This window comes from Trachinotus anak, unplaced genomic scaffold, assembly GCF_046630095.1.
Source record: "Trachinotus anak isolate AG129_WGS33_773 ecotype Australia unplaced genomic scaffold, CSIRO_AGI_Tana_v1 ptg000032l, whole genome shotgun sequence".
NCBI lineage: Eukaryota > Metazoa > Chordata > Actinopteri > Carangiformes > Carangidae > Trachinotus > Trachinotus anak.
In genome coordinates this window covers 24,905,882-24,927,613 of record NW_027273883.1, presented here as the reverse complement: position 1 = coordinate 24,927,613, position 21,732 = coordinate 24,905,882, and the positions used below count along the sequence as shown (strand labels likewise).

The 21,732-nt window shown below is 40.6% G+C and overlaps 2 protein-coding genes across 5 annotated transcripts; one reads left to right on the top strand and one right to left on the bottom strand.

The window, feature by feature from the left end:
* Positions 1-377: 377 nt before the first annotated feature.
* LOC139612545 (sperm-associated antigen 1-like) lies at positions 378-14,902 on the bottom strand. Of its 2 annotated transcripts, none has more exons than XM_071468188.1 (19): positions 14,668-14,902; positions 14,244-14,391; positions 13,839-13,998; positions 13,601-13,723; positions 13,444-13,514; positions 13,116-13,228; positions 12,903-13,008; positions 12,596-12,726; positions 12,328-12,434; positions 11,770-11,896; positions 9,939-10,394; positions 7,425-7,524; positions 6,799-6,951; positions 5,902-6,059; positions 4,524-4,665; positions 3,479-3,605; positions 3,116-3,274; positions 1,513-1,836; positions 378-1,291 (listed from the first exon to the last, which is right to left on the bottom strand). In XM_071468188.1, exons 1-19 carry the CDS (start codon positions 14,900-14,902, stop codon positions 1,163-1,165), a joined length of 3,069 nt encoding a protein of 1,022 aa, XP_071324289.1. In that variant the 3' UTR covers positions 378-1,162. The 2 variants fall into 2 exon arrangements, with proteins under 2 accessions (XP_071324289.1, XP_071324290.1); XM_071468189.1 differs by lacking the exon at positions 14,668-14,902 and adding an exon at positions 14,442-14,656 and having other exon boundaries at positions 14,244-14,389.
* Positions 14,783-20,899, top strand: fbxo43 (F-box protein 43). Of its 3 annotated transcripts, none has more exons than XM_071468196.1 (6): positions 14,783-14,922; positions 16,014-16,886; positions 17,020-17,772; positions 18,324-18,426; positions 19,398-19,592; positions 20,294-20,899. In XM_071468196.1, exons 2-6 carry the CDS (start codon positions 16,075-16,077, stop codon positions 20,540-20,542), a joined length of 2,112 nt encoding a protein of 703 aa, XP_071324297.1. In that variant the 5' UTR covers positions 14,783-14,922; positions 16,014-16,074; the 3' UTR covers positions 20,543-20,899. The 3 variants fall into 3 exon arrangements, with proteins under 3 accessions (XP_071324297.1, XP_071324298.1, XP_071324294.1); XM_071468197.1 differs by lacking the exon at positions 14,783-14,922 and adding an exon at positions 15,353-15,497; XM_071468193.1 differs by lacking the exon at positions 14,783-14,922 and adding an exon at positions 15,528-15,914.
* Positions 20,900-21,732: the final 833 nt, after the last annotated feature.

The following is a 21,732-nucleotide window of genomic DNA, read 5'->3' as shown; positions in this document are numbered from 1 at the left end:
AATATATGAATAATTTATTATGCAAATCCAAGCCATTTAACAGTTTGATTGGAGCTACTGAATGACATAAATATACTCTCTCTTTAGGAATATCAGTACACTCACCAAAATGTAAGCAACCCAAAGTCTGAAATCCAAGGCACACATCTCATACAGATGCTGCTTCTCTCCAGTGTGTACACTTCTGCGTGGCTGAATTGCTGTGAAGATAAATGTGAAGATGTGCGTTGTCTGGCAGGCTCATTTGGTAAACAAACAGGGTGAATGACTTTGTCATTCCTTATGGAAAAAACAAACACCAGCCTTTCAGATGTGATTTTACATTAGAACCCAGATATATTAACTCCATAGCTGGATAAACAAAGAGAGCATCTGAGTCATGTAAGGTTGCAAACTGTATTATCTCGTACAGCATTGTCAGTAGATACCAGTCCAACAGATACTGTTACCCTACTGCGCAGAGCATCAATAAGATGTCATGCAGGCCTATTTCTTCCTCAAAGATAATACAGTACATATGGTCATAATAAAACAGTTAAAGTTACTTTATCTTACGGGTTTGTTCCACTGCAAAGAACATCTTAATTATCTCTGTAGCAAATGACCTCGCTTGTGCCTTTGCTGGGTAAGATTCAGGATGCACCGAATATCATTTCTGATCTTAGGTAGTGTCTGATATCAGCTCATTTATCAAATGCCTGACATCAAAGGACTGACAGTGTTCAAGGACCAGATCAACCGAGCACAGCTGTGGGAACATGAGCTTGTCCTGAGCAGTTGCTACAGCCTGTAGGGGGGAAACACTTGCCTGTAGCCTTACATAACTTTGTACATTGGACCCCATTTATCAATACAGTTAAAGGTCCTTGGGATCCCACTGTCTGCCTGTTGTATAATGCAAGTTGTTAGTGGTGGTACAAAAGTAAATCTGCATAGCAAAATATTCCAGAGAAAAATTCCTTATCATGTCATTCAAACATACGATGTGATTATTTACAGTACAGATCAGTAGAGTGAACGTGACTCAGATCCATTGCATTGCTCTGAGCCATTTTCTACAGCTTCCTGCCTTTGTTTAATCAGTTCTTGTGCAGTGTTTTGCATAGATCCAAGAGTTGTAGTGGTACAGCAGCTCATGCAACAGGGAGCAAGGGCAGGAGGGTCAGATGTATTTGTTGGCTAGGTTCTGAACATCGTTCTTAGTGAACTCCGTGCTCTCCGTAGCTGACAGGTGCTCAAACAGATGAGTCATGTGGCGACGCTCGTCCTTCTCCAGCAGCATGAGTACAGTCTGCAGAAAAAGGACATTATCACTTATCACCAAAACCTCAGCTTCTGTGAACAAAGTGGACAGATGACTTATGAAATAATGTGATCAGATTATAAGAAATGGTCACTGACTTGTGAAAGATTTTTATGTGACATAAAAATAAACTTAACCTCATCTTTTCAGATTGTGGCTTTTTCTAAGTCACAAAACCTTGTTTGATTGGGAAGTAGCCTTTATCTTACCGAGAACCTGTCAGCAGTGTGCAAATGGTTGAGGTGCTGGTAGACCAGGTTGGGGTCTTTCTCCAGGAGGTGGGAGTCCAACACCTGCATGATGAAGCTGAATGTGTGTCCGTCCAGCTGGGTGCTCAGGTACTGTGGAAGCATCTCTGAGGATGTGGAGGCCAGCAGGTCAGCGCAGGCAGCCGTGTTTCCGCTACAGCGAGCTGCATTCAGAGCCTGCCCGAACTCGTAGACGTTGGTCGGATGGAGGTTGATGGTGATGTCCTCTCCTCTGCAGTTGCCCTCGGAGTTAGGAACAGCTGTTGTTTCTTCATCACCTTCAACCTGAGGAAGATTAGCAAAGGCGATTTACAGAGGAAAGACACAAGTAAAGGATTTGTGGAAAAACTGTATGACTGTAAAGACTGAGAGAGATGCGAAGAATATAGCATACAGGTATGATTACGCCAAGATCCTACTCAAAGAGTAATTCATATCTGGCAAGTCTCAGTTACTTATTCACAATTTTTGGGAACTCCTCAGAATTAACTTTCTTTTCTATAATCTGCAATGTACTGTTTATTTTTAAATCAACCTTCCTGGTCTTTCTCTACTGCAGTGTGAAGGTGAAGCAAAGGACACCACATCCTCACACAGAGTAACAGAAGCGGAGGAGATTCTGTACTTTGGGCCTCAAGCGTTCAGGAAGTATGCCCTCTTTATTTTTTGCATAGAAAGTGTCAGGTGTGAGGTAGTTGTTGCACTTTCATCAAGTCTACTGCACCAACAAATACAGCTGTGATATAAAACACAACAGTGACACAAATCACACAATCAAATAGCTACCTGAAGATTGTAAGTCCAAAACTGACAAGAGTCTTAGTGAACAGGAAAATAATTGGTGTGTTATTTTGCTAGATGTTTGTTTTTCTGCACATGTCACTCCTGCTGATCAGATAAACCAGAACAATGATCTCTAAGCTGCAATGTTAGGTGTTGATTCTCAGTAGGTTCTATGTAGTAGTTGTAGGTTCAGTGTTAGTATATAGGTATTAATGGTTGAAAGAGTGAGAACTCACATAGTACATTTAGAATCTGTGTGACCTGCAGGAAATTTCCTTCTTAGTTTTAGCTGTTTTTGCAGTGGATGCACGTTTCCTGCAGTTTCCACTATGGACACTAAACCACAATCACCACATAGCCCAGTGCTCATTGGTAGCGCCAGGCTCCATGAATATACAGTATTATCTTCCACCTAAACATCCTTTCAATAGCTATACAGCTTATCCTTTTGGGGATTAGTAGGTGCTTGGACCCCATCCAGCTGACACTGGGTGACAGGTGGGGTACATCCTGGACAGGTCGCCAATCATTCACAGGGTGGACACATACACACAAACAACCAGTGATGCACACATTTACACATGCGGGTAGTTAAACCAAGTTAACTGGCAAGTTCAAACCCAGATCCTTCTGAAGCAACAGTGCTAACCACTGCACCACCTTGCTGCCCATGTACACAAAACAGAGAGGAAAATGACAATTTGCTCTTTCTATATGAGCACTGCACAGGGTCTGACTCCAACCCTCCTTAAAATACACATCAAAAGATAAGTGTCTCTACCTCTGTGATGGGGACAGTCTTCCTGGGCTTGGCTGGTGAGGCCGCGGCCAAACTCTGTCTAAGCAGCACTGTCACCTCCTCCAGCTCCTTCTCAGCCTCCTGCACGTTGGGATCCTGATGCAGCACCTCTTGCAGGTCAGAGCTGCATGCCAGGTAGTCCTGTTGGACGCAGAGACAAAATACCACTTTACATGTAAACCAGTATGTGCAAGTGACATTTTACAGAGTTGAAATATTTTAGGGTGCTTGACAAATTAAATTATATGCCCCTTTCACACAACTTGGGGTGAATTTATAGATTTCCCTCCTTTAAATGAACATATTCCCTTGTGGTATTAGTCATTAATAGCAAGCTCTATTCACCTTAAGGCCTTTATTGGCCAGAGCTCGTCTATAGAAGGCTTTCTTATTGGTTGGCTCCAGTTTCAGTGCTGCATCACAGTCCTGCTTGGCCTCAGTAAACCTCTCCAGCTTCAAGTAGCACAGGGCTCTGCAAATAAACACACACACACACACGCACACACACACACACACACAAATATCACTTGTTATTTTTATTTTTGTCATGAGCAACTGATCTGACTTGATGCATGGCTAAAAGTTACCATGACTTTGTGACTCATCAACTGTGAATCAGCCTTGGTAATAATAACGACTAAAGGCATGACAATCATTTTCATATGAAATACATGAGACAAAAGACAACATATACATGTCTGAAATTAGCTCCAATAGCTTCTTCTCTTGTTTTCTTCATGAATGTGTTATTTCAGTCTAATGAGTCTCAGCTATTTAGCAGTAGCATACGAGTGTCTGTTCTTGTGTGGCCTTGCATACAAGCTATTTCTACAGTAGAGCTCAATATACACATGCAAACATGAACACACAATAGGAAATTTTTCATCAGCATCACAGTTGACATGACATGATCAACAATCTACCGACTATTGTGAAAAAGAAGGACGGAGTGTGCAGCAGTGGGAGACAGAGAATGAAGTCAGACCTGCCTCCTGCAAGCACTGCGCTTGCTGTATTTCTCTTTCACCATAAGATAATAGTGATGATAGTGGTTAAAAGTGGTGTTGTGATAAACAAAGAGCTGAACCAGGCAGCTGTTTCCCGAGCCCTGGCCACTCTCTTCTCACCAACAATAGACACTAATTTACTACCAGTGACAGACAGACTGGTTGGGATTAGCAACAGAGCTGAATGCACTGTCTGAAATGTGACAGCTGGGGATAAGTAATCAGTCTGTTTTAATTTTTTCAAACCAGTGACTGGATTTTCTGAGTGTTTTTTGACATTCCTGCTTGACAAGCAGATAAAGCATGAGAAGTATGGAGTATGATAAAACAGCAAGGAACAGAGAGTGAAACAGACCAGTGTGTGTGAGACTGTTGCCTCTAACCTGTTGGTGTAGATAGCACACTCTTCTGGCTTTAGCTTAAGGCATTCAGTGTACTTTCCCAGTGCATCCTGGTATTGGCCCTTCTTCACAAAGTCATTCCCTTCTTGCTTCAAAGCTGTAAAACGGACTTCTGCTTTCCTTTCTGAAAGACAAAGTAAAATGGTGATTACTGATTTGGCTTGTTGCAAAAAAGACCAGTTCAACTCTCTTTTTTGTTCCAGCATGGATCCACATTGTCACTTGCAATACATTTGAACAGATATCCTGTTTATTTATTAGAAAACCTAACATAAGGAAATACGCCAGTCCCCTGTGCTATAGATCTTGAGGATGCAAACCCTTGAAATTAATGCTGTGCTAGCTGCACACGAGGAATGAGAGTTAAGTCAGCAATCAGTCACCATGTGGACTAAGGACTAATCAATCTGCTGCAGAGTATCTTCAGGGAGAAAAACTGTGCCAGCAGGTCTATTCTTTCATTAGAGTTTAAAAATAATAGCTGTAGCATAGCCTTGGGAACTGAGAAACTGCACTGTCAGTGAAAAGAAGTGACACGTCCACTTATATAAAAAAGAGGCCTTTAACATCTTCCTCCTATTCCTCCTGACAGAGAAAAGGGAAATGAGAGGATTTCAGTGGCCAAAATTCAGAGTCAATTCAATTCTATTCTTTTATGTTGATATCAAACAGTGGTAGAAGAAGTATCTGTATCCTTTAGTTGAGTAAAAGTATCAAAAGTACAATGTAAAAATACTTCATTACAAGTAAAAACAATTCTGCATTGAAAATGTTACTAAAGTAAAAGTTTGTAAGCATTATTATCAAAATGTAGTATCAAAGGTAAAAGTGATACAGTAGATACACAGACTTGAACCCAGAACTTGTTGTTATTAGGTGACAGTGCAAACCACTTCATGTTACATGTGCTCCCTGTGCCTAGACTGGTTTCCTCTGGGTGCTCCTGTTTCCTCCCACAGGTTAGGTTAACTGACAACTCTAAATTGCCAGTAGGTGTGACTCTGAGCATTAATGCCTGTCTGTCTCTATGTGTCAGCCCTGTGATTGACTGGCAACCTGTCCAGGGTGTACCCTGCTTCTCAGCCAATGTAAACTGTGATTGACTCCAGACACCCTGCAACCCCCCTCAAGGACAAGCAGGTACTGTATATCTAATGACTGGGTGAATGAATGGATGGATACAGGTTTTTATAATAGTACTCTCATGAAAGCTTTTCATACTGTAACTTCTCGACTCTATCTTGCCTTTGTGTAACACTTGTATGTATTAACCTAGAGGTTACTTGGAGTAACTAGCCCCAATTCACACCAGTAAGTGCAATCCTGTATTTCTGTGGTTTTACGATTTTTTAACACAAACCTGCATCCCTGGCAGCCTTCTCTGCTCGGGCCTGAAGAACCTCTGCGCTGGGTGGCTCCTCTCTGCGGTGCTGCTGAGCTGACAGAGGCACCAAGGGAATCGCTGGAAGTTTCTCTCTCCACTCTGGACCGTCCTGTTCAATCAGTAGCCTGGTGATCCTGGAGGAGGACACAGATCAGTTAATACATGGATGTTACACATGAACAGATGTACAAGTGGAATATACTATACACAGTTCCACATAGACAAGAAAATAAGCTTTGAAGGAATATGGAACTAACACTAACATTGTTCAGTTTTGTAAAGTATATGGACATGTATTAGAGCTATGAGCCTGTGGTGCTCCTGAAAATAAAGCAACCAGCTTAGTTTCTGCAGTAACAGAGGGAGAACATGCAGCCTAAGAGCCATAATTAGCCTCTAGCTGGAACTGCTTTTGAACACCAGCTAAATCTGCTTCCCACTAATTAAAGCGTGTGTGTTTGTTCATTTGATTAGTTTTTACTTTGTATTCGGATTGTGTTACAATCCATTTCCTGAATTTAGAAATAGAAAAAAATATGATATAAAGTAGATGGAGCAATAAATCTGCTAATCTTTTCCCTCGTTTTATTTCCTTATCTAAGATAAATAACGATCTTACATATCACCCAATTAAAACAGACACCTTTGTCATTGATCTCTTTCTCAGTACAAGTAAAAGGGTAGTCACAATCATTGAAATAGCTGACATTACAAAGTAATATTCAGCCAAATACTGCCTATATGTTGCCAAACAGACCACTCAAAAATGTGAATATGAATGTTAAAACTCATTCAGTCATGTCTGTGTTTCAGTGCTCACAGCTCTCTGCCCTCTGCAATGTCCCAGCTCAGTTGATAGGTGAGGGCTAATACCTGTTGACGCTGTCGTGTGCTGCCTGCACACTGACATCTATCTGCAGGACTGTCTTGTAATCCACGTATGCCTTTCGGTAGCGCTCCAGGGACTCATAAGCCATGGCCCGGCGCAGGAGGGGCTTTAAGGAGAATGGCTGCAGCTCCAGAGCTCTGGTTGGTATAAATAGATGGGATGAGACAGGAGCAAAGGATCAAGTCGGCTGCCTCTGCTATAGATGCTAGTGTCTGATAGTACTGTCACTATGTGTGGAATCACTATATGTGACAGATACTGTTGTATATGTGTGAACTGACACACAACCTGGTGTTTCTGTTTGCCTTAGAAATTGAATCTGAAGCAAACATACCAAGGATTTAAAGGCTTTCAAGTAGGAGGTTCCCTGAAGTTATCCTGTGTTTTTTGCTTATAAAACCACTTCTGAAGACATTAATTGAAATCCCTTACAACACACCCACACAAAGGACAGTGATCAGCTAATGAACACCAAATGATAAGGCTGTTAGATTTTCAAGGTAAGAGCCAGTGTAAATTGTGAAATTTGGGTGGACACCCACAGCAAACATTACCTCTACCTCATCTTGCTGTATGCACTGCGACAAGGTCAGCAAGTAAATGGTCTCACCTTGTGCAGTCCTGTATGCAGTCTTGACTGTTGCCATCTTTCAGGTAGCAAGCAGCTCTGTTAGAATACAGAATACATAGATCCTCTGGACTATCAATCCCTGTAAGAGACAGATATCACAAACATAAATATATCAAACTCAGAAAAAACATTTCATAGTTTATAAATCCCTATGTAAATCTGTGCAAATGGCATAAATCCAAATAGGCTTTAAAGAATCGATTGGCTTTAAAATGCCTGAATGTATTATTAATCATTTATACCTGACCTGAGTAACTGTACAAACATGTACTGCTTAGAAAGCACATGTATTTCAAATGAAAGGTTGATATCTGTTATATTGAAATATCTCATTGCACTGCATGGGCTCCTGTAATGATGAAATAAAGAACTTCCTCCTGCAGATCAGACAGATAAGTGCAACGTTATTCCAAAGCTGCATTCAGACACTTGCGATGCAGCAGTTCTATGTATTCATGTGCTTCACCAATCTCCTTGTAACTTGCATGTTTTCAACTGAGCTTGTAACCTAAGGTAGGAGTCTAAAACAGGCCTACCTTTTCTTCCACTAGTGCTATGGCTGCACAGTTAATCGAAATATAACTGAAATCACAATATGGCAAAATGCAACATCCCAATCACAGGAGCTGCAAAAAATCGCAGGAGCTGCAATTTTTTTTGATAAAGGTAAAATGTGTCACAACATTGCTGTGCATTGTTTGCACCATAAGCATTGTGGTGCCACAGAGACACCCCAGCCTAAATATCATATTCTCCAGATGTAAGAGAACATGCTTGTTTGGTAGTCCCAAGTCCCAACAAAAATCACACCATCATCCCCATTTAAATTTTTTTCCAGTGAAAATGAAATGCAAAAACGATCATTCCAACTGAAATTGTGACTCATATCACAATCACAATGTCTGCCAAAATATCTTTATGCATAGTCCCTAACTATTACAACCCTTTTTTTTGCCTTTTTATAGTAGCAGCACTATGAGCTGATATTCCAGGACAAAGTTTCTCAGTTGGTTCCAGGCTTGACAGGTTGAAAAACAAAATGAAGATGAAGCCCAAGGAAAAGCTTGTCAAACCACTTTTTGGACCCTTTCTCTGGTAAGTTCAACAACTTGCTCATACGGACTGCACACAGTGTATTTGCTTTTCTCTCCACTTGCCTAACAGGAATTTCATTCCACTTTCATTATCTTCATCACTGACAGTGGGGAATCAGATACGCCTATACTGTACATTACAGACAGAGAAATACTCCTCTGCCATACTGAATACAGTCAGCTTAGCATGCCACCTCATGAGATGAAAATCTGATTATGGATGACACAGTGTGGCACTGATGAAGATGTCTCAGCAAACTGCTCTCACTTTGTAAAGTTACTTTGACAGTGGATCATGTCTAGTATGCTAGAGGCATAAACTAGGAGATCTAAATACATACCCATACATGACACTGAGACTGAAAAAGACAATTTGCATGTCAATATTACAAGTCTGTTTTTCGAAATATCCATTTTTGACAGGCCACTGTTATGTTGCATGTTTAAATGGTTTAATAGGGTCAAAAAGAGAGTTTTCATCCCTGTCCTGAGCTGTAATCTTCATGACATGTATCTTTCACTACTTCAGTTAGATGATGGACCATGGATGATGTCGATGTCCCATCACTAGTAGTATATTATGGCAGTCCACAGAGAGACAGAGAATGTTTATTTGATGGTGGATGAGACCTGACAAGCAGCAGTTTCTCTCCCTCAATCAATCACTGAGTCTCTAACTCTCTGTGAGAATTATAGCTGTGGTCGCACAGATTCAATTTCACAGTGAGTGGTTACTGGTCATGTGACCTGGACAGACCTGAGCTGAGAGGCTTAGCGCCATGCTGAGGCAAACACAGAAGCACTGTCCAAATACACCACAGCCACACTGTGACGCATTGCTGTAGGGATAGAGTCACTAAATACAGTAATGAATGGCCTAACATTTTAACTCTTGTTAAACTCTTGTACTCTTTTTGAAATATTTGTTACCATTTCAAGACTTTATGTACACTAATGCTGAGAGAAGATATAATTTCTGTTTAGAGGTTCATAGCAAAGATTGTTTTGATGGTTTTTTTGTTGATAATCTGTAATATCCTGCAGTGTGATTAAAGAAACAAAGAATATAAAGCACTAGTATTATAACAGCAAGGTCATGACCTTTGATTTACAATTGTATTGGCCAGTTACAGGAAACAGTCTCAAGTGCAAGTGACTAAAGAAATATTTATTCAAATATGGGCGAGTCTGGTGAGGAAACATCATTCAGTTAAACTATAGGCTATTTGTTTCTTGTTACATCACACTGATGCCAATATAAACATTGCATGTTTACTGACACAGAGGCACCTAGCTAACTTTTCCCTAGTGTCATACGTCAACCAAATTCTTGCACAGTATATAACTGAACTAACAGGCTTTAACAACAGGAACAGCATCAAGAACTGCTCAACCCTACCTGAATCAGTGTAGCCTTGAATGGCTAGTGAGTATTTCTCCAGTGCATCGGCGAACTGTCCATTTTTAAACAGCAGGTTTCCTTCATTTTTTAGGCGGGCCAGAGGTGGGGGCAGGGCTCCACATGGGGCATCAAGGTTGATAGTTTCCTCTCCAGTTCCTCCGACCGGCGTTCCCTTACTGCTGCTGCTCTGATCAGGCTGGACTGAAGCTGTCGAGCCCCTCTTGCTTGTTCCATTGGCTACCTTTTCCTTAGACTCCTGCGTGACTTTGTACTTGTCTGAGCTGCCTCCTTTGCTCCTCCAGTGTCCTGGGTGAGAACTGTTGGACTCACTGTGTGGACCCCCGTCCCCTCTGCCGTGGGGCTTTTTTTGAGCGTTACCCATGTCTCCCCTTTCCGTAGGAGCAGCTGAGTTCTCCTCCCCTCCCACAGGCTGGCTGGGTTCAACCAGGAAAGCTGGAAGGGACAGGAGGGGAGGGAGAGACAGAGAGAGGGGAGGCGGGCACACCCACCGGAAGGAGTCAGTGGTTACATCACAGTGGGGGAGGGTTGGACACAAAGCCACTTCAAAGAGGGAGTTCCAGGAAGCAGTCCCTCTCAACAGTGAATTACGAAAGTGATGGGTGGGGGCAGGGTAGACAACGTGTATACATAGTATGTCACATTACAGGGGCAAGGGGGTTTCCTCTATAGCACAGTGGACAGACTGGTTTGAGATGAAAATGACTGTCCAGAAATTCTGAAGCATCTTCAAATGTTTCCTACAAATCATGACTACATTAGAGGGCAATTCCAATGCCAGGCAGCTACAGTGGGGACTAAATCAAGAACAAATATACAGATATACTACAATTTGGTTTAAAAATACATCACAAAATAACATTATATACATCACAAAATATTGACTATTGCTAATTGTTTTCAAGCTCTACATGGTCAGACTTGACAAACCTGATTCACTGCCACTTGGCTCCTTGAGCTCTTAGATCTGAGAACAAATCTCTCTTGTATGTCCAAATGGTCACAAATAAAACTTAAAGGTGACAGAGCTTTTGCAGTTGCTGCTGCACGATTTTGCAACCAGTTAACGTTGGAAATTAGATCCATCTCTGTTTTTAAATCAAGGCTAAAGACACATTTTTAATTCTGTATTTGTGCCTCACTTGTTTATTGTCTTGGTTGGTATGTTTTTCTTTGTGTTTTTTTACCTTTTCAACCCTTTTAGCCTATATTTTAATATCCTTTGTACAGCAATTTATGTTTAAATGTGCTGAGTGGAACAGTGATGACACTGTTTCTAAACCTCCTTAAACACATCTTTTGCATGTCAATACGATATATTACAATATTATTGGCAGTATATCTAATTTCTGTGATAAGCTACTAGTGCCCATATTATCAAACATACCAATATGTGTGTCAGACTCTACTGTATAACTAAGGAAATATTCTCCACCACAGGGCAACTGATGAGATTGTTTCTTTGGTTGTTCTTTTAATTTGAGAGAGCTAGTGATAACTGGTGTATAGGGGGTTGATACTCAGTGCACTGCATACAGCTATCATGTTTGCAACTTCACAACTGCAAATGCTGATTTCTTCACAACAGAGAGTGACTATCATTGAAAATAGACTCAAATAAACTGTGTTTGTTGTGTTAAATATAGGATAGGGAACAATGTCCTAATTAAAATTAATAAAATACATAGAAGTACATTTTTAGTTGGATTTGGGGGATTATGAATGGTCACTGGTTGGTTTATAGTGTCTGTGTCTGTGTGTGCATAAATCAAGGACATAAATATTGATTAAGGTGTGCAAAAAAAATTACCGTCTGCTTTTGTCTCATCAGTTCTGTTGTCATCTTCCTCTTGTACTTCTTGGATGAGGATTTTTTTCCCTTTGCTTTTCTTCTCTTGCTGACTTCCCTCCAGTTTCTCAGTTTCAGAGAGAAGTTGCTGAACCACAAATGCAGACATCAGAATTTGTCAACAGTAGGAACCCACCCAGGTTTCGTTAAATAAGTCAGCAAAGGTAACACGCATATTGATACCACAATCATTTATATAGTGCTGAGTGATGGTGAATAGCCTGTGTGCCAATATAAAGATACATAAAGATACATAAATAACGACCAATAACCAATGTCCTAAAAAGTGATGACTAAATGAAACACATTCTGGGCTCTGACCCTCTCGAACACAGGACTATTGAAAAAGCTACGTAATTCTATTTTTACAGAAAGAATAGACAACATATGATTTATTAATACCTTGAAGCAGCTGCAATATGTTTTATAACTCTCTGATTTCACACAACTACAGTGACCCATAGTGGACAAAGGGCTACTGGCAATAAATCAGCATGCCTCACTACTTCTGTCACCTACTGTGGCTGCAGTATTGTGTGGCTCTTTCACAAGTACCATCCTCAGGTCTTCAACAGCCAGTTGGAAGTGGCCCATGTGCTTGTGCACATTGGCACGACGTAGCAGGGCTGATGATAAAACATACAGCATATTCATATATTACATGCATTTTTGTTATTGTAGGCTATTGTGTTTAAAGTTATAAATATGGCATGCAGAACAAAAAGAAATATTTCTGTTTGCGAACACTGTATTATTGCAATTAAAGTTATATTACAAAGGAAAGCACCTTTCACATTGCGTGGTTCCATCTCAAGTACACTCTGGCAGTCCATCATGGCATTGTGCCAGTGCTTGAGATGGATCTCTGCCTGGGCTCTGTTGTTGTATGCAGCCACAGTTGGTATAATGGAAAGGCTCCTATAATGGGAGGCCAAACAGACCTTTCTTTACAATGGACAAACACTTAGAGCTATTGTAAATGGGAATTAAATCAGCAAGATAGCAGTCAAATTAAATGCCATGGAAAATAATATATCTCCCTTAAGAGATGTAAAATGCTTTCTATAATAAATGAATTGTTTTAAGAATCTGACCTGGAATAGTATGCAACTGCCTCCTCATAATCGTTTGATCTGAAAGCTTCATTGCCTTTGTCCTTTTCACGATTTGCCAGGAAGAGCTTCTCCTGTTGTGTCAGCACTGGATGCATTGTAAGACGCCACACATTTGACAAAGCCACAGAACTGAAGTATACACAATGCTTTGCAATGACCACAAAATAGGAGTTGTTATGCACAATACATTACATGAGGTATCCACTTTTGTCCTGATTTTAGGATGTCCCATGATTCTAATGGCTGGTGGATCATTTTTGACCACACTCCCGTCAATCCTTTCACATTCTCTGTCAACATCAAACCTGTAAACAGAATGAAATATATTCGGGTAAGGGATGATATTGTGCAAAATTATTATATAGAACAGCTTCAACATTTTAACTATGGATCATTGCAATTAAAAAAGCTTAGATAAGGCCTAGAAAAACTCTTGGGAATGTACAGTGCCTGCAGCTGCTGCAACAGTGTGTTCTTTCTTCTGAACATACTAGACAATTGTAGAGACAAAATGACTCACTTGTCCCATTCTCGACAATCACGTGGGAGAGCGCATTTTGAAGAATCCCTCTTTTCTTTTGCAACTGAAGTCTGTAAAGACATAACACTTCATTTGACTATTTTTCTTGTATACACAAGAGTACATGGTTAGGTACATCAGTGGAGTTAACTTTTACCTCACTAAGTGGAACAGAGCAATTGGAACCTCTTATGGGTGGCATATTTTCATTCACTACATCATCGAACATTGACTGCTGCTTTAGTGAAGTTTCAGTTTTTTTGGTTTCCTCTTGCCATGTCTGTAAAAAACAAATGAAATGTTTATGACTACTTTTCTAAGACAGAAACATTTAACACAAGAGTAGAAAGTAAGCAGGATTATTAACAAGAAATAGACCTCAATGTGTAGCATACCTTCAACTCATCAACAATTTGGCTCCACTCATCTTTAGAAAGGCTGGCTGCTGTTGTAACAAGGTTTTCCTTCCTGAGGGCTGGGCTCCGAGGGTGCAGTTTCTCCAAGTGATTCTCACAGAACTTGATCAAATGAGGATAAATGCCCACATCACCAGACCTTTATACACAGTAAAACAATGTTTTCTTATAGCCCATATTTCTAGCAATAATGTAAGTTGAGTTTATCAGACTGTATTGATTTAAGATGTGGTCTATTAAGCTTTTGAAATTGGTTATAGGTTTTATATAATGTGACAATTATTTGTATGGAGAAAATCTCACCAACAAAGAAAAGAAATAAAGAAATAGAAACAAAATCCGTTGTGCCTCCTCGCACCTCAAGCTCATTTATGTGGCTTTTACCTCAGTACTTTCAAGATCTTGTCCAGGTATTTCACATCTTTGCATTTTTCAATGTACTCATAGTCCAGGTGCTCCACAGGGACCTTCCCACTATCGTCAAAGGTGCTGGACCGGTTTTGAAGAGAGAAAACTGCATCCGCACTCATACCTGTGAAGAATTTCAGCTTACTCACTTGCCATGTCAACTAGTATTGTCCTGTTAATGGCAGACTTGGTATATCTGAATGATATAAAACTTTTGCTTGCTCACAAAAGTTAGCTAACCCAGTGTGTAATTTAGACAGCGTTATCTCCACAGAATGTGGTGAAACGTAGGTTATATGTTCATATTTGTGTTTCTCTTTGCGGATGAACTGTTAATGTCACCTTAATGTGCGACTAAAACCTCAACATATGCTACTGAAATGAAAAGAAACGACTTTACCTGCCGCTGTTTGGCGAAACTCTCTTGCAAAGCGGGGGTCTGTTACCATGGTGACCACACAGGGTCCCAGCGGCACACTAAAGCGGAAACACGTCACACACTCAACAGTGGGCTCCAAATTTGAAAACGTGGCTGGTCGGGTCCTGAAGACGGGTCTGGAGGAAGCAGAAATAACGACAAAAAATGCGAGCTGAGGCCTAGAACTGAGCCTCTGGAAACAACACTGTCTTTGCATTAGCCCGGTTTTGTCTAGAAGTAAGTATCTTTATATACATGTGAATTTTATAAAGCTGTTTTTAAAGCTAGGTGTTTTTTGTTGCTATTTACGACACAGCTAACAAATACATCCTGTGAGCCGCTCCCTAGTGGCTTCAGGAGGCTAACATAGTTACGATCATTATATGCTGAATGTAGTCCACACTTCACCGGGTGTAAAATTATTCAGTTAAAAAACAGTCCTCGAGGAATGAACTTACTGACTCTTCGGTATTGTGTGTGGGTGTATGTGAATAAGAGAGTGTGTGTACGTGTGTTGAGTTTGTTTCTCATACTAACGTTACGTTTAACATCATGGGTGACATTACACAGACAACACAGTGACAGTGTAACAATACTCAGTCGTTTTTAGGCAGATATATTCCTTTATACAAAAGTTAACTCGGTAATTGACACAGGTGGGCTCACATCATGCTAATTGCTGTAACACTGGGACCTAAGGGATTCTTACAAGCTTTAGCTCTAGATTAGTCTTGAAAGCAGTTGCCTATAACAAGCTCTACATTATATCTATTTTCAGATGCATTTTAACAATATTACTTCCTTTGTGCATGGTAATGTTACTACCTTTGATTCAATGGTTTTAATGAGTGGCACATTTCTGTGTTGGTCCGCATATGAATGGGGATGAGGTCTACTTCCAGCTCCCGGGGGCAGGTTGTTCGTCTTGGCGGCTATAGCTCCCTTTACAGCGGCATCACGAAGAGCAAACAACTACCATTTAAATCGACAACATGCGCTCTCATAGCAACGCTGACGAAACGGACGATGTTTAGTGTTGAGCTGAGGGTCTTAGACAATTTGTGTTGCACAAACTGTTACCTATATACGCCGATATCGACCGAAAGACCGATTCGACATATTGTTATTACTTGGCTCATCTCCTGTAGCAAAGTGAGTTAGCTTTGTTTTGTCATGTATGGACCTTTAAAGTCACAATCTCTTGTTGACACTTTCTTAAAACGAGTCAGGTAACAGGCAGCCACACTCATTGTTGTCCTCGGTTTTTTTTAAAGCCATGTTTGTCTGTTATCCTGGAGCAGTGTTATTAACTACTTCTTTTGCTGCAGGTTATCTCATCTCTTGGTGAAATCTGCGTTTGAGGCAAAGGCTGCACACAGGAGGAGGAAAATGCAGTTCACTCCTGAATCAAATGTCTACCATGACAGCTGCAAAGGCCAGCACTGTTATGAGGACTGCTGTGACAGTGGATACTCAGGTTTATTCCACAGTCCACAGAGCATCAGTGGCGTTGACTCCTGCAGGTCATTGTCTCCTGCAGAATTCGATGAAACACCGAAAGAGAACCTCAGGCTTTCTGTCACACCTAAAGCAAGGACCAGAGAACCGGTCAGGCTTTTGGGCAGAGACTCCAGGGGGGTACAGCAGCCATCAGCAGTTAGCTGGTGTGAAACTCCTAAAGTATATAAAAGAGATGCCTCATTGCGACGCAGACTTCTAATGTGCAAACCTAGCACAGGTGTCAAAACTGACAATACAAGATCACCATGCACCAGAACGAGTGAATCCTCCATCAGTACCAGATCTGAACACTGGCTCAGTGCATCATTTGACTCTCTAGACACTGTGATGGGGGCTTTAGCACCAAGCACTTTAAAACTGGAGCAGGACCTGCTATCATCTGGTAGGAAGCGTCGTCTCCTTTTCTCGAAGGTGAGGACCTCCACTCTTGAAGATGGTAAACTCCATTCTAATCTCCCTTCTAATTTTGAGAGAAGCGTTTCACTCTCAGATGCAGATTTCAGTGAGAGCATTTCTGCCTCTGATACAATTTATGTTGAGACTCTGCACTTAAGAAAATTCCTGCCTGCAACATCTAAGGAAAACTCTCAATCACCAGTCAGTGGTGTCACAAATGGCCTAAATGACAGCTTAAGCGTGTTGCGCACGCCATCATCCACACATACACCCAAATGCATCAGGTATGTATTTTTTCAACATTTGATTTGTTGTAAATTTTCCAGCTGAATACTTGGAGAAGCAATGTATAAAAGAATGTTCTTTACATTCATCAGAAAACATGTCTCTCTTAACTCCGTACTAACTCAACAACAGGTCTGTGTGTGAAGACAGTGGTTTCAGTTCCCTGACTCTCGATAAATCCCAAGACTCCTCAGTGGACCCCGATGGCTCATTTCAGGAGCTGCTGCTCTCTGCTTCCAGAAGAAACTGTGAAACCCCAAATCTGGCAGAGGCAAAGCGGCGCTCCCGTTTGCAGCGTCAGCACAGGCTTTCTACACTGAGAGAAGGCGGCTCTCAGTCTGAGGAGGACCCAACGGACAGAAAGCATCAACATCTTCATCAGTGCCACAGCCATTCTAAAGATGATGTTTTTGCTGATGGCGCCACCCCTCGCAGTGTTCTTTCTACTAAATGTGGTAATAGCATGACCTCTGATGGTTTGGCCTACGTGAAACAAGACTATGCCACCCCACTGAGAGCCACCACAGCCAAGCCAGAAAACATGACACCTTTTAGCACAGCTCCTGCTACTCCAGATGTAACTCCTCTCAGGACAACCCCAGTCAATCTCTCTCTGACTCCAGCGTTGCAGCTGGTTCATGCTCTGTGCCAGCAGAATGCCCAGTTGTTTGTTGGCCAAAGTCCAAGCCTGAAGGAGCAGCTGAAGTCCACAGCAGCTCTGGCTCAGACCCCGGTGACGTTCAGGACCACTATGCCATTGGCAGGACTGATTGGCAGGAAGATGGGCCTGGGGAACATGGACATACTCACAGAGCTGAAGAAGAGGAACCTCAGGCACATCTTGGCTGTCATACTCAGCCACCTGACTTCTGAGAGCATCTACAGGTGAGGAGTTTTCTACAAACTTAAGTCTCATCATGGCCATGGCCAAAATATAATTTTTTCATATTGTTGTTGCATCTACTGTGTAATTTAGCACACCCTCCTTACTTCTCAAAGGCTAAGTGCTTCCACTCCCACTCTTACATTGATTAAACTGATAATGATTATTTGTAACAGCAGTGTTAAGTTAAAAATAAGTGAATGACATAAATTGTACAGAACTATGTGGAATTCATACAGCATATGATGGGTGCTTATCTTAGACAAAAGTTCAGGACATTACAATAGTCCAAATTATATATGTATGAAAGTAAATCATCAAAATCAAGATATATAACCATTGAAGTCTTAAGTATTGAAGAGCAGAGTAATTCACTTTACAACAAACAAGTTTGGTTTGAAAAATATTAACAAAACTTGCTTTTTGTATTTTTAATTTAAAACTTGATCATTCCTCAAAACATCAGGCTTGATGAACAGTCAATGACGCAGCCAGTGCTACAGGTGCAGTGTGGGCTGAAAGTACTGGTCTCACACCTGCATTCGTTTGACAGGTGTGGTCAAGTGAGCAAAAGCTGGAATGAAATTATCCAGAAGGACAAGCAAGCTAACTTGAGGAGAAGAAACCACCTGAGCGAATTGAAGGCTACTCTTGAGGTAGGAGATTTGCTATATTTGCTACTATTGGCTGACCAGTGACAAATCAGTCTGATGCCAGTATGCTGGTGTTTGACAGGATATTGTCTGTTGCTGTCTACTGAAGCAGGTATTCTGTCTGCATCTGCTGTTGAAGGAAAAACATCACACTCATTAACATCACATTAACTGTTGTGTGTGTGGTCTGAAGTCGCAGCTCATGGTAGGGCTGTGCGATTATGGCAAAAATAATAAGCACAGTTATTTTGAACAGTACTGAGATCACGATTATTTAACACGATTACTCATTGACTTTGGAAGGGCCATGCATTTATTAAACTCTAAAAAAACAGAACTTTAAATACAATTAAATGGAAAAACAAAACATTTTAATTTAAAAAAGGGGAAAAATAAAATAATAAATATATAATAAAAATAAATAGCATCAAGCCTGGCAGCATGCTTGTTGATAGTAAAGCTAATATCAAGCACTATCAAAGAGAAATAACATAAATAAAAGTATTCAAAACAAAAAGTGTTGTGTATGTAGTTTTTCCAGTTATACATGATATAAGTTGAACATATCTGAATGTGTGATAGCAGCCAAACAGGCCATGGTCTCTTCTGACTATATAAAGTCTCTAAACCGGCAAACTGCTCGAATTGACACACTCTGACGTTTGTTGCTATCATACAAAGAAATGTAACGCAGAAGTGGATGGGTGGGATGGTTTTTGTAGGGGGGATGAAATTTGTGGCGAAACAGAATGCAGCAATCGTTGTATCTCAATTATGTTGTTTTCATAATCACTGAATGCCAAAATCGCCATTGAAAAATAAAATTAGATTACAGAGCCCTAGCTCAAGGAGACCAGTACAGCAGTAGTTTTCTGTCTGATGGGAAGTAACATTTCTGAATTACTGTTTCACTATCATCCAGTTAATGGTGACTAATAGCTGAAATGACCTTCCAACTTTTTGTTGTCTTATAGCTCAGTGGTGCAGTCCATGTCCCTGATGCAGAGACCAGACTGACTCTGCTAAAGAGGTCGGCCCTCAAGACGGTTCAGGCCCAGTCCAAGACCTCTAGCTACTGCACCCCGCAGTCAGCAAATAGCACTTTAAACCAAGCACAGCACAGTGTTGTACATTCAGGCAGCAGCAGCAAACGGGAGAAATTTCTAGAAGTGAGTTTGAAAGCTATTACTTCCTATTTTCCATTTAAATGATTCAGTTCAGACTGTAAGTATTTGGACAGTTACACATCTTTTGTTCTTCAGGCTCTGTGCTTCAAAACACTCAGAATTAAAATAATGGATATATGGTGTCAGGGTGGTGGATGTTTTCTTGTGCACACTTTTTTTCAGAAAAAGATTATTATTATTATTATTATTATTATTATTATTATCATCATCATCGTCATAGTCACTGTTTTACTTGTTAGCTCCACCTCACTCTAAATGTCATCTCTCAATCAGCTCTGCACCACATGTGAGCTCCTGTGCATGAACAAACACTGATACAACACACAGCTGTGTCCGGTTACATGGAACCCTTGCAATCTGGGCTCTGTGTGTTAAAGGGCTGTATCTCACATGCAGTTCTTTGAATATTGACATCACCTTACTCAACGTAAAGCCAAGACTGGTCACTATAATATTGTCTCCATTATATTATTTCAAACTGAATGTGCTGAAGCACAGACCCTGAAGAACAAAAAAAATGTGTGACTGTCCAAATACTATTTTGATATATTAGATATGTTTACAATGTCGTACTAATTACTGTGAGTGGACGGTGAGTGGGATTTTCTAATTTGCCTTATTGAAGGTGAGTTCTCAAAAAACATTAACTTCAAGTAATTTCATACAACTCTTTTTCCCTTCAGGTTGCCAAAACCCTCTTCAGTGATGAGTGCCTCAAGCCTTGCCCTCGATGTCAGCATCCTGCAAAGTGTCATTCAGTGAAAGGGGAAGGTGTATGCAGCAGAGCTGACTGTGGTTTCCAGTTTTGCACATCGTGCTTGTGTGCCTTTCATGGCTCTAGAGAGTGTGGCAGCTGGTCTGCAGGCCGTCGCAAAAGTGACATAGTTCTTCCAGGAAGTGCTCAAAGCAGGCGAAACGTTAGGAGACTGTGAGAATGAAGTGAATTTTATTCCTACTTGCAATGCCAAAGTCAATGTAGCATTTTTTTCTGCCTAATGGTGAAAACAAGGCTTGGCAACAAGGAAGCTGATTTCTAGGCAATACATGAATCAACATCTCTACTCATCATTTTGTCTTTGTGCCTGTCTATGTACTGTATTTCCCCCTTTTTTTTCAATGCAATGTGTTTTTAAGTATGAATTTGAAGGTAGGAATTTTTCTATTGATGTCCTTCTCTGTACTCACTGAAGGGTACTCATTGTTTTTTTTTAATTCTGAGATTTTCACCTTTTACTAATGTGTTTCCAGATCCATTTTAAATAAATCTGATGATTTTATTTCTTTTTACATATCTGTGTCACTTGTCTCATTTGTGATGGTCTCCACTGTAATCTGTACAAACTGATTTTTCAGTATTTGGCACCATCTAGTGGTATGTTCATACTTTATCTTGACTGCAACAGCAATGTAATTCTTTCATTACTTTTTATTACAGAAAAGTGATCTCTAGATAGTAAATGTAACTTTTGTGACAAATTTAGAATAAAGTAAGGTTAGGTAGGTCTCAAACTGCAAGAACTACAACCCTGTTTTTGTTTGTCTGGTCTTCTCTAGTTAAACTTTTACTGCCCCCTGTGTTTTGAAAATGAGTCCACTTCCATAGCAACCTGCAGTGTGTCTGTAATTACATGGAGAGGTTTGTGGCTCGCCAACTGTAACTCCCTGGTTTGACTTTCTGGGCCCTCTGTTTCAAAAAACTGTACGGGCATTTGTATTTTTGAGGTGAACATGTGTGGAGTAGTTTCAACAGGTAAGAGCACTATTTATTTCTAAATTTCAATGTACTTTTTTTTTCTAACTTTTTGAACAAATGTTGGTTTGCTAACTTACTGTAAGTGTTTTTCTGCTTAAAGATTTTCCACATCTTACTGCTGGTAATTTTGTGAGTACAAACTTTAATTGACCCTTAACCTCATGAACTTCAATCTGGAACCGCATGTTGGGTTTGGCAGAATTTCTATACTGTGCCTCTTTCAGTGTTCAATGTTTATATCCACACAGGAACAAACTCTGGCCTCTGATGATGTACTGGCTCACTTCTTCAATGGTTTCTTAAGTCTGCCGGTAAAGTAGTCCAAATGTACAGATGTAGCATATTTTTTAACAAAACTTGTAAGTTTCT

What these genes read in the sequence shown, in the direction of transcription:
- fbxo43 (XM_071468193.1), top strand. Translation starts at nt 15,859, where the DNA reads ATGTATGGACCTTTAAAGTCACAATCTCTTGTTGACACTTTCTTAAAA. An exon ending in CATACACCCAAATGCATCAG is followed by an intron (nt 16,887 to 17,019) that starts GTATGTATTTTT and finishes ACTCAACAACAG; the next exon opens with GTCTGTGTGTGAAGACAGTG. An exon ending in AACGGGAGAAATTTCTAGAA is followed by an intron (nt 19,593 to 20,293) that starts GTGAGTTTGAAA and finishes TTTTCCCTTCAG; the next exon opens with GTTGCCAAAACCCTCTTCAG.
- LOC139612545 (XM_071468188.1), bottom strand. Translation starts at nt 14,902, where the DNA reads ATGCAAAGACAGTGTTGTTTCCAGAGGCTCAGTTCTAGGCCTCAGCTC. An exon ending in AAATTGTTGATGAGTTGAAG is followed by an intron (nt 13,724 to 13,838) that starts GTATGCTACACA and finishes TGTTTTTTACAG; the next exon opens with ACATGGCAAGAGGAAACCAA. An exon ending in TGTGCTATCTACACCAACAG is followed by an intron (nt 3,606 to 4,523) that starts GTTAGAGGCAAC and finishes GTTTATTTGCAG; the next exon opens with AGCCCTGTGCTACTTGAAGC.